General features: G+C 49.4%; 1 protein-coding gene across 1 annotated transcript; it reads left to right on the forward strand.

Moving 5' to 3' along the window:
* The first annotated feature begins 178 nt into the window (after positions 1-178).
* On the forward strand, positions 179-11,544 carry PSMB1 (proteasome 20S subunit beta 1). Its single transcript, XM_070417296.1, has 6 exons — positions 179-335; positions 2,222-2,329; positions 5,752-5,833; positions 8,055-8,184; positions 10,370-10,476; positions 11,307-11,544. The coding sequence occupies exons 1-6, from the start codon at positions 226-228 to the stop codon at positions 11,490-11,492; spliced, it is 723 nt and encodes a 240-aa protein (XP_070273397.1). The 5' UTR covers positions 179-225; the 3' UTR covers positions 11,493-11,544.
* Positions 11,545-15,770: the final 4,226 nt, after the last annotated feature.

A 15,770-nucleotide genomic window follows, 5' to 3' on the forward strand; every position in this document is an offset into this window, starting at 1 on the left:
CATTAAGAGGGAATTCGGATGTTTTCTTAAGAAAGAAAACCCTAACACCTCTGTCAGCTTTCTTGGAGTGGGGGGCCCGGCAGCCACGCGGACCTCTGGGAGCCGGGCACCTGAGCGCGCCCGGGCGACCGGAGGGAGCGCCGCGGGGCAGCCGGAAGTGGCGCGACTTCCGACTTCCGGCTGGGTGGCCATCTCGCGGTGAGACAGCAGGAGCTGGTGCCGGCGATGATGTCCTCCGCAGCCGTGTCTTGGGGTCCCGGCCGAGAGCTGGCGATGGAGCCGCGCGGCGCCGGCCCCGTGCAGCTGCGCTTCTCGCCCTACGCGTTCAACGGAGGGTGAGGCCCCGCAGTCGCTCCCCCTCCCGGGCCCTGCTCACGCCCTCGGGTGTGCGGCGGGCCTCCGTCTCTGGGTGGCTTGTCCTCTCGGCCCATCGCTTGGGTGTCGGAGCGGACGGCCGGTGGGCAGTGAGGCCGCAGGAGGACACGGAAGCCCGGCCTCCGCTGCGGGGGAGCTTCCCGGAGGGACCCAGCGGCAGCGACGGGCAGGTGTAGCGTCTGCGGTGGATCAGTCCGCGTTGGTCGATGCATAGTTGTGTCTGTAGCTAAAAGGGTTGATCAAACAATTTAATCGTTTTCTGTTATTTTAGGTAGAAAGTAGGATTAGTTGGCCGGGCTTCGTTTCATAGTTACGTGCTTGTTTTTTAAGATTTAGCCTAAGTTCGGGGGAGAATACTCAGGAGAGGGCCTTTAAAAATGTTATCTTGCATGTTACATTTAAGTTGTCCTTTTAAAATAAGAATACCAGCTTTACGTCACGTGGTGCTTTTCCTTGACATGCACTAAAAGAACGCGGTTGTAGGGCGCTGCCCCATAAGGACTCTTGGCAGCTGTAAATTGAGGCAGTGGTTGCAGCTAACCCACTGAACTAGGTACAGCGCACACACCGATGGGAAGACGGCCAGGCTGTTTGAACAGGTCTTGTGGATCTGAGGTTCTCATGCATGTTTTTGGGATGTGTTGGCAGGAGAGTGGAAGTTTTGATTTTAGCCTTGTGCCTGCCACTAAAGGGCAGTGCGGCCTCTCCACTTTTTTAACACAGCTTCTTAGAGTTTGGAGGAGAATCAAGCATTTTGTAAATTGCCTGCCGTTACATTTTTTTCATCCTCATGCTGCCCTGAGTGTTAGATGGTATTAGCCCCGTTTTTAATGAACCTGGGGCTCCAGCCACAATGCTGGTGTGAGGCTGAGCGAGGACTTGAATCCATATCTCTGTCCACTGATTTACGCTTTCCTCTTTCACTTCGAACACTTTTGGCGACAACTGATGGATAGTTAGGTCATCAGGTGGCTATTAGACCCATTTCATAAGGCAGTTGTGAATTCTTTGTAAGACTGTGCAAGGTGTTGAATATTCAGTATCCGTTACTCTCTTTTTAGCCCATTGCAATCCAATTTAAGCCCTATGAATTTCAGATTATTAAATTGAGTTACCTTTTCTCAGTGTTATTTTTTTTTTTTAATTTTAATTGATTTCAGAGAGGAAGGGAGGGGGAGAGAGGGTTAGAAACATCAGTGATGAGAGAATCATTGACTGGCTGCCTCCTGCACACCCTACACTGGGGTTTGAGCCGCAACCCGGGCATGTGCCCTGACCAGGACTCGAACCGTGACCTCCTGCTTCATAAGTTGGTGTTCAACCACCGAGCCACACCAGCAGGGCAGGTATTTAATTTTTAATAATGATGATAATTCTGTAGCTGTTCTTTTACCTCCCACTACGGACCCTTTGCTGTGATGTAGGCTGTGTTTTAGGGAACTCTTGGTATTTTTCCAGATTACCCTTAGCCTTTCCTGATCTCACCTCTTCTACCTGAATCCTGCTCTTGCTAGCATCCAGTGGTTTTCTCCCAGCGCAGGCACACCTCGTGTTGTGTTTCATGTGCTCACAGATGATGCGTTCTTTACAAGTGGTTAGCATTTTTTAGCAATAACATTTTTAAATTAAGGTATGTACATTTTTAAAATACATAATGGTATTGCACACTGATTTCAGTGTAGTATAAACATAACTTTTCTATGCTCAGAGAACCCAAAATCTGACTCGCTCTGTTGTGATACTCGCTTTATTACAGTGGTCGGAACTGGACCTGCGCCCTTCTGTTGGGTCAGGCTTGTTTACCATCCAGGAGGACTCATAATTTTTTCCCCTTCTTTTCCCTCAGTACTGTATTGGCTATTGCTGGAGAAGATTTTTCAATTGTTGCTTCTGATACTCGATTGAGTGAAGGGTTTTCAATCCACACCCGGGACAGTCCCAAATGTTACAAATTGTAAGTAAATTTCTAATTCCACATTTCCCAGCGCCTTCTGGTAACCTAATGCTACAGAGATTTCACTTCTAAACAGTGTGTTGCATGAGTTCTTAGACTGCCTGTTTGGGGCTTTGCATTTTTGTTAGGAAACAATTTTATAAATTAGTATTTCCTGATAATTTACTATGTAGTGTTCATGGTATCTGCCATATGTGGATACCAACAGTGCCTTTCATAAACTAAATATTTTCTTCTTTTTTTTCTTTCTTTTTTTAAAAATATATTTTATTGATTTTTTTACAGAGAGGAAGGGAGAGAGAGAGAGAGAGAGAGAGAGAGAGTTAGAAACATCGATGAGAGAGAAACATCGACCAGCTGCCTCCTGCACATCTCCTACTGGGGATGTGCCCGCAACCCAGGTACATGCCCTTGACTGGAATCGAACCTGGGACCTTTCAGTCCGCAGGCCAACACTCTATCCACTGAGCCAAACCAGTTTCGGCAAACTAAATATTTTCATCTCAACATTTTGTCATGAAAAATTTCAAATATACAACAGAAGTAAAATGTTGTGGTGAACACCCATATATTGCCACCTAGATCTTATTAGCATTTTACATAATTATCGTATTTTCTCATCCTTGTATCCATGAATCCATTAATTTTTTTTTTTTTAATCTGCCCATTTTTTTTTAACCTGAAACAGTTAGCCGTGTCCTAAGCAGTTGCACCCGTGGCTCACAGTGTTAGTAGATCCATTTTTTCTAAAATACAAAAATAAAGTCATGTACAGAAAGAAAAAAAAGGGTCTGCATAAGTCAGCTAAATGCATCTTGCAGATTGGCAGTGGTTTATAACTAACATTTTTGGCAACAGTTGTACATGGTGGTTAATTCCCAGGCTGGTCCAAAAGAGCCTTTTGCACCTGAATTGTAACAGGAAAGGACTGAGGAGGTTTGTCCTGTGTGTGCAGGAGGCGGTAAAGAAGGGAGGCCTGTCCTTCCTGCTCAGGGTGGACCGACACATATTACCCCCGAGAACTGAAGTTTGTCTTCATCGTCCCAGTTCCCCTTTTTTATATATATATTATATTTGATTTTTTACAGAGAGGAAGGGAGAGGGATAGAGAGTTAGAAACATCGATGAGAGAGAAACATCGATCAGCTGCCTCATGCACACCCCCCCACTAGGGATGTGCCTGAAACCAAAGTACATGCCCTTGACTGGAATCGAACCCAGGACCCTTCAGTCCGCAGGCCGATGCTCTATCCACTGAGCCAAACTGGTCAGGGCTCACTCCCTTTTTGACCACTTCTCCACCTTTGATGCCTCGTTCTCTCCGGGTTATACTGCACCCATGCTACCTTGCTTCTTCTAAGATGTACTTTTTATAATTTGAAAGTAGTGAATGATATAAATATAACTTTCTTGATATCATCTTTGTGTAGTCTTCTCTTTTTTATAATGTTCTAATTTATCTTATTATTATTTTTAGTTGAGAGAGAGAGAAAAAAAATCAGTGTAAGAGAAATATCTATCAACTGCCCCCCCTACCCCACCTCTATGCTCCCCGACTGGGGATCAAACCCCAACCTGGGTATGTGCCTTGACTGGGAATTGAACCTGCTGCCTTCTGGTGTATGGGATGATGCTCAAACTAACTGAGCCACGCTGGCCAGGGCTGTAACATTCTATTTTAGTGTGTATGCTGCTAAAGTGAAGACCCATTCTTTTTTATGACATACTTCAGTTCTAGGAGTAGATAGAACACTGACAATTTCCTGTGTCCCTGTCATCCATCGTCAGCCCTAGACCATGTGTACCTGAATACCCTGATCCCACGCCCTCTGGGGCTGACCTAGAGCTGAGCCTGCCTCTTCCCCGCCTGCTTGAGACTCTACAGTTACGCTTTATTCTTTGCAGTCCTCTGATGTATTTGGATATTTGGGAAAAGCATCTTGAAGCTCCCAAAATGTTGTCCTAACTGTTGGTATTGTCAGCCCATCTTGGTGTTGGATTGAAGGTCTTTACCTCCGCAGAGAGGCTGGTTGTAGGGAGAGATCAGGAAATGCTGGTAGCTGGTGATGCCCCAGAGGGTCGGGGGTCCACAGTTGGACAAGAATGATTTGTATGCTCGTCCATAAAGTCTGAAAGGAAGAAATCATGGCCTCTGCTAAATAGTCCTTGACGAGGTGGGTTTCGCTTTCTTTATAGATCAGTACCCAGATTTATGGGTTTATTTTTGAGACATATGGTTGAACTTGTATGGATGTCCCAAAATTTAATCAGTTTCCTTCTGGTGGGCATTTGGGATGTTTTTTGTTTTGTTTTGGAGAGCCACTGAAATAGCATGTGTACTCACACAAGTGACCTGAGCATATCTTTGCAAACTTGCTGGCACGATGAATGTCCGGCAGTGGGATTATTGCGTGAAAGTGAAGTGCGCTTAACCCTCTGCTAGATCCAGCCACTGGCCCTTCTGAGGGTGAGATCGATGCATCCTCCTTCCCAGCATCTGAGAGGACCGCTTTCCACAGGCTGCCAGCACGAGGCATTACAGCCAGTGCGATAGGTGGAAATTGTCTCTTGTTTAGATTTGGATTTCTGAGAGACCCAGAGGCTCTTTTCATACGTTTATGGTGACTTGTGTCTACTTTTTTTTTTTTTTTTTTAATATATTTTATTGATTTTTTACAGAGAGGAAGGGAGAGAGATAGAGAGTTAGAAACATCGATGAGAGAGAAACATCGATCAGCTGCCTCATGCACATCTCCTACTGGGGATGCGCCCGCAACCCAGGTACATGCCCTTGACCGGAATCGAACCTGGGACCCTTGAGTCCGCAGGCTGACGCTCTATCCACTGAGCCAAACCGGTTTCTGCCTTGTGTCTACTTTTATGTGACTTTCATAACATTTTACCCAACTTAGTTTCAGATGTACAACATGATTCTAATTTGTATATAATGTAAAATGATCATAATCAGTCTAGCTAAAACCTGTCCATGTACATAGTTGCACAGATTTATTTATTGTAATGAGAACTCATCTTAGTTTCAAATATGCAAGACAATATTAGTGACTACGGTCACCATGCTGCACGTTACACCCCCATGATCCCTTGCGGTGTTAACGTTTTTCATAATTGTAGACTAAGAAAGTTAAAACTGGACTTTGGTCATGTGTATTACAAATACATGTTCTTAGTTTTTTCTATTAAACTTGGTATTTTTCTCTTTAATTGATGTGGTGGAAGGAATTAGATATCTGATTACAGACCTTCCCCCTCCCCATTTCCATTCTCCACTGAGTGGCGATGGCAGTTGTCCCATTACCACCCAGTGAGCAATGGGAATAGGAGCTCTAGGGTTAACATTGCCCAGCAGGTGTTTTTGCTTTACTGTTTAACCAACTCAATGTCCTGAAATGTGCTTTTTATAGAACAGACAAAACAGTCATTGGATGCAGCGGTTTCCATGGAGACTGTCTAACCCTGACGAAGATTATTGAAGCAAGACTAAAGGTAGATGCGTTTTACATGTCTGACTATTGGAAGTTGGTAACTCGTTAGACTCTTTTACGGACACAGCATAGCTGCTGCTCAGAATAGCTGGAGAAGCGCTAGGATAGTACGAGAAACTGACCTGTCGATGCAGCGTCATTAACATATAGAATGTGAAACCACAACAGATCCACCTGTCAGATCCCTACGACAGAGAGGATTTCTGCCCTTTTTTGAGGCAGCAGGAACGGAGTTCTTCTGAAGATTCTCTTCCCTGAAAAACAAACGGATCGATTTCTGTGGAGAAGACAAGCTTTTTGATGGGAGCTTGGTCTGGAATCCTGTCAGCTGACGTGCTTTACCCCTGCCCCTTACAGACAGGACTTGTGGGCAGGAGTAGGAAGGGGAAAGCCATTGCTACCTACCACCTTCACAGGCTTTAGTTGACAGGAGGCTGGTGGGGTAGGAGAGAGGAGGAAGAAGTGAGAGAAGGAGTGGGACCAACCGTTTGTAAAGGGCTGACATGTCACTGCCTGAGGCCTGCGGCGGGATCAGCTCTGATGAAGCAAGGGCGAGTCTGGACTCGGATCGGGGTCTGTGTGCAGTAAGCGTTTGCTCCAGTCGTTTCCAGGCCAGGGCAGGAGTGTTTGGACTGTGGTCGGTGGGTTCTCTGCGCTCAGGTGGCTGGACTCCCAGTCACCATTGTCAGCATCAGAAACGTAGGTGTTTCTCACCGTGTAGCCTGGCGAGGCTTTGTCCGAGCTGTTGGTGGTATTTGCAGTGTCAGTCCCCTTGCCCTTGGTTCCTGATTTAACTTTGTTGGCTCTGGTCATGGTTTTTAAGTGGTTGGCAGGTCCATCTGGTACATGAAGAAATGAGCTGTAGTGATGATGTAGAAATGTGCCTGACTGCCTGTAACACCTGAGATGGTTCCCACTGCGAGTGGCGTGGTCACTGGACTACACAGTGACTTACTTACCTGGCACTTGCTTTTTGCATGTGGAGGAACCATTTCATCCAGTATTCATCGGTTATTGGTACTTATTTAAAAATTCTACTTACATTGCGAGCTTCAGCGACTTACATTTATTGACCTGTGTGTGGTTTCTAATATTTTGTAAATGGGACTTAGAGGACAAAAATAAACATGACAGGGAGAGTTGTTTTGTTAAATAAAACAAGAACCAGTGAGGTCAACTTAGTGCACAATACTTCCTGAAGTGTTTATTTGATACATTATTACATAGATGGTGAGGTGAATAAATGGGGTTTGGTTTTGAAATAAAAGGAAATTAAAATTTTTTAAGGCTCATTTTGGAAAAAAAATCTTCTGGACACCGACACATGCACCACTCGTAGCTTCTTTCTAATGTGTCTTCAGTGCTTTGTCACTGACAATTCCACAGTATTTCCTAGGTTTCTCTTTAGAGGTGGTTGCCAGGTGGCTGACAATTTGGAGAACTTTATGTTACATTTGCTACTTTGGTAGGATTCCTCGGTCTGTTAGGTAAGTTGGGGTTCCCACGGGTGAAGTCAGTGTGGGCTGGGACTCCCTGAATATGAATGCCACCTGGATTTGGAGGCTCCTGTGCTCACTGCAGGGGCTTCAGGAACAAGACCTCACCCTGACCTAGTGTCTGCGGCGCCAGGTTAGCACGGCCTCATCTCTGTTCTCAGGCGAGGCTGCTGTGCAGAGAGGGGCCTCGACCTGCGTCTGATCAGGACTCAGCAGACTGCAAAGGCCCAGATAGGAAGTGTCTCAGCTTTGTGGGTCACTGGGTCTTGGTGGCAACAATCAGCTCTGCTGTTGAAATGCAGAAGCAGTTGTAGGCGGCCTGTGATGATGGGAGAGACTGTTCACAGACATGGGTGGGGCTGGATTTGGCCCACGGCTACAGTTTGCTGACTGGTCTATGCGGAGTGAAGAGCTGGGTTGGTGTGAGTTTGCTCTGGAGTTTGTATCTTTGCCTTGGAATAAGGATGACATGGGAAATAGTCTGTAAACCAGATGCTGAGGAGCAAACTTAGTGTTCTTTCCTCTAAAAATTCTTATTCCTCCCAAAGCGATAGGGTCTAGTGAATTATTTTACCTTAGTGATACTGAGTTTTTTGATCATGAGAGAAACAGGTATCTCTTCTTTCACCAAGATATGCACTTATTCTTTTCACTCTACTGTTCATTGTTGTAGCCTGTAATAAATATATGCTGCCTCTGCATTCCTGCTTTTGTTAAAAATCGCAGATGTACAAGCACTCCAATAACAAGGCCATGACCACGGGGGCAATCGCAGCAATGCTGTCCACAATCCTCTACTCGCGCCGCTTCTTTCCGTACTACGTTTACAACATCATCGGGGGACTCGACGAAGAAGGTAAGTTCTTTCTTGTGGAAAAGGAGGGGCCGGCTTGTCTTAGATGTCGGGGTTTCATCTAGACTTGAAAGAACCACAAGGACCATCTTGCCGGACAGTTTCATTTTCTGATAGAGCAACAGAGACTGAAGCTGAAAGGAAATAAATGGTTGTCCAGGGACACAGAGCAGGTGGCGGTTGGCGCTGGAATGTCGGCAGGCGTTGCTTTACTATTTCCTCAAGGTCTCAGTGAGTTCAGAAGTAGGTACTCAGCATTTTAGTCTTAAAAAGGAAATCTGATCTGGAGGACAAACTTATTTGACATCAAAAAGTTTTTAAACAGTGATGTCTTGGAAGGAATGCGTGCGTTTTCGTCCGTGTTTCTGTAACATTTTTGAAAGGCTCTGGTTTCCGGCAGAGCCAGGACGTTTCTGTCCTGCTGTGTCGCTCAGCTCAGGCACCGAGGCTTCACACAGGTCTGATCTGTGCTGACTTTCAGTGGCTTCCAAACACCACATAGACTCTCAGGACCGTCTGTGCCACCGTTCAGAGCGGCCCATTGTGAAAGTCACAGAAGCGTCCGTGAGGACCTGGTCAGCGAAATGGGTCTGCTTCCGAGAGGGAAGGTGGGTGGGGAGGAGTCAGGGCTTCTCGGTTCCGTCCCTCCAGGGTCTGTGTCTCTTTCTGCCCACAGGCTTCCCTGCTGCCCCCACCCAGGGGCTCTGGGAGCTCTCTGCTCTTCCACCTTCACGGTTCCCATGAGACAGACTAGGCCGACAAGTGTCCTTTGAGGCTTTCAGCCTCACTTGAAAACTAGGAGAAAGTGTAAGGGCTAGAAATGATCATCAGAAATTAATTACTCTTTACCTGGGCAATTAAATTCTACCACCGATCAGCTGCCTAACCTAGCACAGCTCTTCTGGTGCCTTTTTGACTTAAATTATATCTGATTTGAATGTCAGATCAATAAATTCATGTTTTAGCAGCATTAGCGGCTACCGTTGAATTTCAGCAGGGCAGGCAAGGTCCTTGAACTCCCCTGAGAGTCAGAGATGATCTGGGAGCGCACGGCTACTAACTGGCAGGCTGGGGTTTGGGTCTGTTTGACTGCAGGCCCTCCCTGGCCTTTGATTTTCACGTGACAGCACTCCTTGTTCCGGTGGATTTGATTCTCGGGCATTTCCAACTGTCCTTTCTAATCTTGTCTTTGATTTTCCTTAGAGTAACGCTATTTCTTAAAGAAGTTTATCCCCCGACAGTCTTCAGCTCTGACCAAGGCATCTCTTTTCTTGGTTTTCCTCCCAGCAGATTTCTGAAAAAGAAACCAGCAGGCCTTTCTGAGACTTTGCTGTTGGCCTCTGTTTCATCCCAGGTTCTGACCCTCGCCCAGGGTCTTTCCTCACTGTGTCTCTTTCTCCACCTTCTCCACCAGCTTTCCTTTTTTTGTTTTTCAGTTTCCTTATTATCATTATTACTTTTTTAAGAATCCTGCTCTTGTTAGATTTTGTTGTACTTTGAAGTTTCCTTGAGTTGTTGCATTTTATCAGATTGGTTTTCATTTTGTTTGCTTTTGCCTCCGTCTTCTACATTGGAGACTTCCTTCAAATTTCTGTTCTAGTTTCTGGCTTCCATTCCTCTTGACGATGCTGCAACCAGGTGTGATGCTCAGGTCTGATCGCCACGCCCCAACCCCACCCTCTCTGTAGGCTGTCCATCACTGTGGACGTGCCCCCTTCTGATGGAGTTGTGGCTGCTAAAAAGGTTTTTGCTCTTAGGAGCTACAGAAATGGCCTTGTCCACACTGCCGTGTTTCACAGGCCAGCCTCAGAGAGGTTGCAGTTTTGGTTCCATACCAACTAGGGATGTTCAGGAGGAATTTGGTGCAGAACTTAGAGCGGGACCTGTGACCATTAACCAGCGTGCCTGTGAGGCCACATGCACGCAGGGAGTCAAGGATGGCGGGGGGGGCGGGGGGGGGCGGGCAGAGTGCAGTCTGGTGGCAGACACCATGGGGACAGGAGTGGCGGGTGGGCTCTGGAGTGCGGGAGGCAGGCTGCTGGTGTCCCCTGTGCAGCAGGGCTTGTGCTCCTCGCTGAGAGTTGCTGACACTTTAGCTCAGTCATTAGTCCGTTCAGCTTCACACTGTTGCCGTGATTTGAGATCGGGGTCAGGATGCAGCCTCATGGAGACTGTTTCCTTCTTGAAGGGAAGGGAGCCGTGTACAGCTTTGACCCAGTGGGCTCCTACCAGAGAGACTCCTTCAAGGCGGGAGGTTCAGCAAGTGCCATGCTGCAGCCCCTGCTGGACAACCAGGTAACGACACTGCCCCGTCCTCCTCCGCTCCGGGGCGGGTGGGGGAATCAAGGCCTCCTCATACATCCTTGTGAACTATGGCTGATTTGCCCGCCCAGACCTCCTGGTCTCTGCTGGCCCTCGGCCACTGCTCACTTACCCCACGCCTGCCTGCCTCCTGCGTCCCTGTGACTTCTTGGTCTCTGGTGCTGACCACGGTTGGTCCATCTTTTCAGTTCTCCTTGCCATCCTCACCCGAGTTTCCTGAAGACACCTTTCTCCCCGATACCATCTCTGTGTCTTATTAACACGCCCCTTTTCCATTTCTGCTGACTGAACTCAGACCAGCATGGCATCTTGCCTGGATTGGTATATCTCCTCACATATATCCTGCATTCTGGCTCCCTACCCCAGGACATTCTCCTCACTTTTCTGGAATTTGTCACATGCAGTAACTTCTCTGCTCATTGCTTACTCCCCTCCCGTCGCTCCACTCCACAGCCCCGGGAGCACTGCCTGTCCCGTCTCCTCGACCTTGGACGTGCCGCAGCCTCGCTCCTTCACGCCCAACTTGAGTGTCCTTTGTTCTGGCGGGTCTGGTCGTGGCCACTGGGCTCTCCTGGCCCCTCTCCCTCCTCAGCTGCAGCACAGTCTGTAACGCTCTGCCCCTTGCCCACCTCCAGGGCAGGGGCTTCCTGGGAGCCAGGGCTTTGTCTCCATGCATCTGTGTGGAGGACACTGATCTGTGCGACGTGTTTGCTGTGAACTCTCAGACGTGGAGGCCGAGGGACAAGGGGCTCGGTCCTCTGTACGATCACGTGATGCCTCACCCAAGTTCCCTGTCCCACCAGGTTGGTTTTAAGAACATGCAGAATGTGGAGCACGTCCCGCTGTCTTTGGACAGAGCCATGCGGCTTGTGAAAGACGTCTTCATTTCTGCTGCCGAGAGGGATGTGTACACCGGGGACGCCCTGCGGATCTGCATCGTGACCAAGGAGGGCATCCGGGAGGAGACGGTGCCCCTGCGGAAGGATTGACCTCTGTGCCACGCGCTGCTTTGTTATTAAAATAAACCCTGATGTGCTCGTCCTGTTGGAACTTGGCTTCTCTCAGCAGCACAGGTCCGGGGGCTGCATTCCCTTCTTTCATCTCCCTCATTCTTCCACACTTTTCTGTCCTCCAGAGCTACTTCTTATTTTAAGGATGAAAAAATAAACAGCTCGCGTCGGTTTTCCTTACATTTATGAGCAAGAAGTTTATCTGGAAAAGTTGACTTCTGTCCGTGGAGATGGCCGACCCGTCTCACCCAGAGGGCGCCTTCTCCATGGTTTCCCTTTCCTCCCTCTGGGTCTGACTAAGACGTCGGGGGATGTGAGTGAACACCGTGGGCTCACTCCGGGGTTGGAGACGCAGCCTGGAGGGGCTGTTTTGGAGACGCATCTTCTAATCACCACATAGAGGGACATCTCGGAAACAAATGGCCTTTCCGGGGTCCTTAGCCAAACAGCTTCGGAATGTTAAGGTCAGACCTGTTTTGATGGTGCTAGGTAGTTTTTGCTCTAGAATTATGTACATTTTAGCTCCATTACATATAATCTTGGACTAGTTTTCTTGGTGTTGAGCAAGTCCAATTATACAACATAACCTAGGGGGTATGATTTTCTTTGAAGCCTAACGAAGAATTTACTGTTGACCTCGTTAAGAGTTCATTAAAATTATTAAAGCCCCTAGTTTGGTCTACAAATAGGGTCACAGGTGAAAACCAGCCTCCATGTCAGGTTCAGCCTTATTGGACTAGTTCTCTGGGGAAGCAGCTGGTTGGACTGGCCGACTTAGGGTGAGGAAGTGACTTGCGCTGACCTGCCGTCTCCGAGCCAGGGCCACAGCCGGGAGCAGGTTCCCGCTGCAGTGTGAGGGCGAAGCTGGGTGGGAGGACCCTCCCCGCTCAGTGCTCCCTACTCGGGCTCCTCCCGGCCTCAGCGTTGCAAGAGGGCAGCTGCCTCACTCAGCGCCTGACTTAAAATGCTGTAGAAGTCCTCACAGACACTCAAATAATATTTAGCCAAATACCCGGGCACCCTGTGATCCAGTCGTTGACACAACCACTGCAATTATATACACGGGCTATTTTATTTTTTTGTTTCAAAGGACTTTTTGTTGAGTTTGGGATTCAGTGTTTCACTATTTGAAATTTGAATGTGTGTGTCTGGGATTCTCTCTGAGGCCCTCACCTCTGAAGGGTCCTAGTATGTAACCACCCTTTTCACAGCTCCAGGCACAAGGTGTTCAGCCCCGTTCCCTTCAGAGCTTGGATGTGGCCTCCTTGGAAGGCCTGTGTGTGGAGGAGGCAGGAGTCACCTCCAGCCTCCGTGTGCTGGTGCGTGGGCCCCTCTGGGCCAGCTCTGACTCCAGTTACTGGGCGGCTTTTCCAGGTGGTTCCACCGTAATTGCTCACCTGAGGCAGCCTTTTAGCACCTGGACAGATTTGACAGCTTTCGGTCCTGGTTATGCTGAGACCCTCAGGTCAGTGATGCTCCTGCCAGGACACAGCTCACTCTGGATTCACACACTGAGGTGGAGTGCTGTGTAGTTGTTCTTAGCAGAAATACTTCTCTGGGTCCGCTGGACAGGCTGCCTGCCCCCCCACCCCCACCCCCCGTGACCTGCAGCTGCCACTGGGCCTCCGTGTTTCCCGCTCTGACTTGCAGGCAGGGAAGTGGGCCTGTGAGACTGACTGCGAGCCTGCCTGGGAGGGTGGGGCCGACTAGTAGGAGGTGGTCTTCATCCCCACAGTGTCCCAGCTGATTGGTGCCTGCCTTTTGCACCTCGCGTCAGGGGAGCGGCCGACCCCTGGTGGAAGGTGGGTCCCTGTATTCCGCAGAGCACTCGTCCTAAACTGATTCTGGGCCACCCCAGGTGCACCTCCCTACCGGGGCTGGGACCTGAACACGCCCATGGTAAACCATCCAATGCCTGGGTGGTGGGCAAACACTCGGAAACTCCCAGCTCCTCTGCAGACAAGTCCCTCGGAAACAGCCCTGGGAGCGGGTGAGGGGTGGGTCATAGGGCTCTTGGCACAGGTAAGGGGCTAGTTAGGTGGCCTGTGTGGGGCAGGAGCCTGGCGTCCACAGTGCCTGTCGCTGGGGCCACTCCAGCCTCAGATCCTCCCACTGCGGGGGGGGGGGGGGGGGGGTGCACTCAAGAGACCCTGCCTCTGGGGAGGAGCTATAGGGCCTGCGGAGCCAGAGACAGCCCTGCCACTCGCCTGCCAGCTGCCGGCCATTCCGTCTCCATTCAGAAAAAGCCCCTGTGTCCATGGACAATTGAGACTGGGGGAACCGGAAGCTGGGAGCACTGGGGTTCCAGAACCTCACCCTCGGTTCTGCTGGGCGGGCCTGAAGGGTTTGGCTGCCAACACCTGGGGCGAGGTTTCTCTCTGGGGCGGGGAGCTCACGCATGTGTGCATTTGGGAGGTGACAGGATACGTCCAACAAAGGGAGAGGCTACAGTCAGCATCTCTGTCCTGGAGGCCCTTCCCAGGCATCTTCCCAGGACGCCCACCTGGTCTTAGTGGTTCCTTGGGACTTATCTTGGAAAGTATTTTTCTATAAACGGGAAACATCTCCATTCAGAAAAGGACCTGGGGTGTAGCTTCTGCCCACAGAGCTGCGCTGGAACGCACAGGCCACCTGGCGTGTGACTGCACCGCGTTGCCCTCCCGTAGCCCCAGGGCCTGCACCTTCTCTGCACCCAGACACTGCTGGGAGCCCCCTGCCTCGGACTTGGCTGGGGTCGCTTGGAAACCAACTCCTTCCATGTGGCAGGTGCGTGCCTCTCTCCTGGAGGTCACCAGGGGGCAGTGTCAGCCTGGCCGGCGGTGGGAAGGAGGCCTGTCGCTGGCCAAGGTCCTGGTGCCTGGCTTGGCTGAGCTGTGCGAGCCCTGCGCCGCTCCAGGCCTCAGCTGGTGCTGACACCAGTGGAAGGGACTAGCCGGCAGCAATCTACTGCGGGAGGTAAGAATGTAAGTGGCGGCCCCTGGTGTGGGGGCGGGGAGATGGAGAGAGAAGGGAGGCCGGAGGGGCTGGTCGTGGTTTCAGGAGACAAAAATCAAAACAGAATTTCTTAGGAAACAGGGAAACCCGAGGGTTCCAGGGATCTGACCTGTGGCGAACTGAGATTAAGACAGAATTCCACTGGCCTCTCTCTCATTTTCCTTGGTTTTCTGCTACCAGCAAGTCCTTTCATTTCTTGTACTTTGGTAAATTCCCTTCCAAAGAGCCTGGGTGAGGGTTTTGCGTGGGTGCTGGTGGGAGGAGGACCCCAAGGTCAGGAGCACAAGCCGGACTTGTAATTAACGAGACGCCTTCGGTTCCGGAGGATGTGGCCCAGCCCTTCCACCTGCCAGTGACAAGGGCTAAATGTGTTGTCCTCGGCCTGGGCCGGGGAGGAGCCTGCAACCAAGGTACGTGCCCTTGACTGGAATCGAACCCGGGACACTTTGGTCCACAGGCTGATGTTCTATCTACTGAGGCAAACTGGCCAGGGCTGTACCACAGCTTTTTTCTGCTCTCATCTACTGATGGGCACTGGGAATGCTTCCATAGCTTGACCATTGTTAAGTAAAGCTGCAATGAACATAGGGCTGAATATATTCTTTCAAATCAGTGTTTCGGTTTTCTTCAGATATATGCCCAGAAGTGGAATTGCTGGGACAAATGGCAGTTCCACTTTTAATATTTTGAGGCAACTCCGTACTGTTTTCCTCAGCGGCTGCACCCGTCTGCCTTCCCACCAGCAGTGAGCGACGACTCCCTTTCCTCCACATCCTCGCCAGCACGTGTTGGTTTATTGATGGTAGCCACTCTGACAGGTGTGAGGTGGCATCTCATTGTGGTTATAACTTGTGTTTCTGATGATCAGTGATGTTGAGCACCTTTTCATATGTATTGGCATCTGTATGTCCTCTTTGGAGAAGTGTCCATTCAGGTCTTCTGACCATTTTTTAAAAATATATTTTTATTGATTTCAGAGAGGAAAGGAGAGGGAGAGATAGAAACATCAATGATGAGAGAGAATCATTGATTGGCTGCCTCCTACACGCCCCCTACTGGGGATCAAGCCCTCAACCGAGGCACATGCCCTTGACAGAAATCGAACCTGGGACCCTTTAGTCCGCAGGCCAACGCTCTATTCACTGAGCCAAACCAGCTAGGGCCTGGCCATTTTTTAATTAGGTTGTTTTGGGGTTTGTTTTTTATGGATGTTGAATTGTATGACTTTTTAATAAATTTTGGACATTAACCTCTTATCAGATA

Source organism: Myotis yumanensis, unplaced genomic scaffold (assembly GCF_028538775.1).
Source record: "Myotis yumanensis isolate MYYU_CA2020_CCGP unplaced genomic scaffold, mMyoYum1.0.hap1 SCAF_6, whole genome shotgun sequence".
In the NCBI taxonomy this organism is placed as follows: Eukaryota; Metazoa; Chordata; class Mammalia; order Chiroptera; family Vespertilionidae; genus Myotis; species Myotis yumanensis.

Excerpts from the sequence above, each read along its gene's own strand:
- PSMB1 (XM_070417296.1), top strand. The coding sequence starts at position 226 with ATGATGTCCTCCGCAGCCGTGTCTTGGGGTCCCGGCCGAGAGCTGGCG. Across the intron at positions 336-2,221 it reads CCCTACGCGTTCAACGGAGG|TACTGTATTGGCTATTGCTG; the intron begins GTGAGGCCCCGC and ends CTTTTCCCTCAG. Across the intron at positions 8,185-10,369 it reads CGGGGGACTCGACGAAGAAG|GGAAGGGAGCCGTGTACAGC; the intron begins GTAAGTTCTTTC and ends TCCTTCTTGAAG.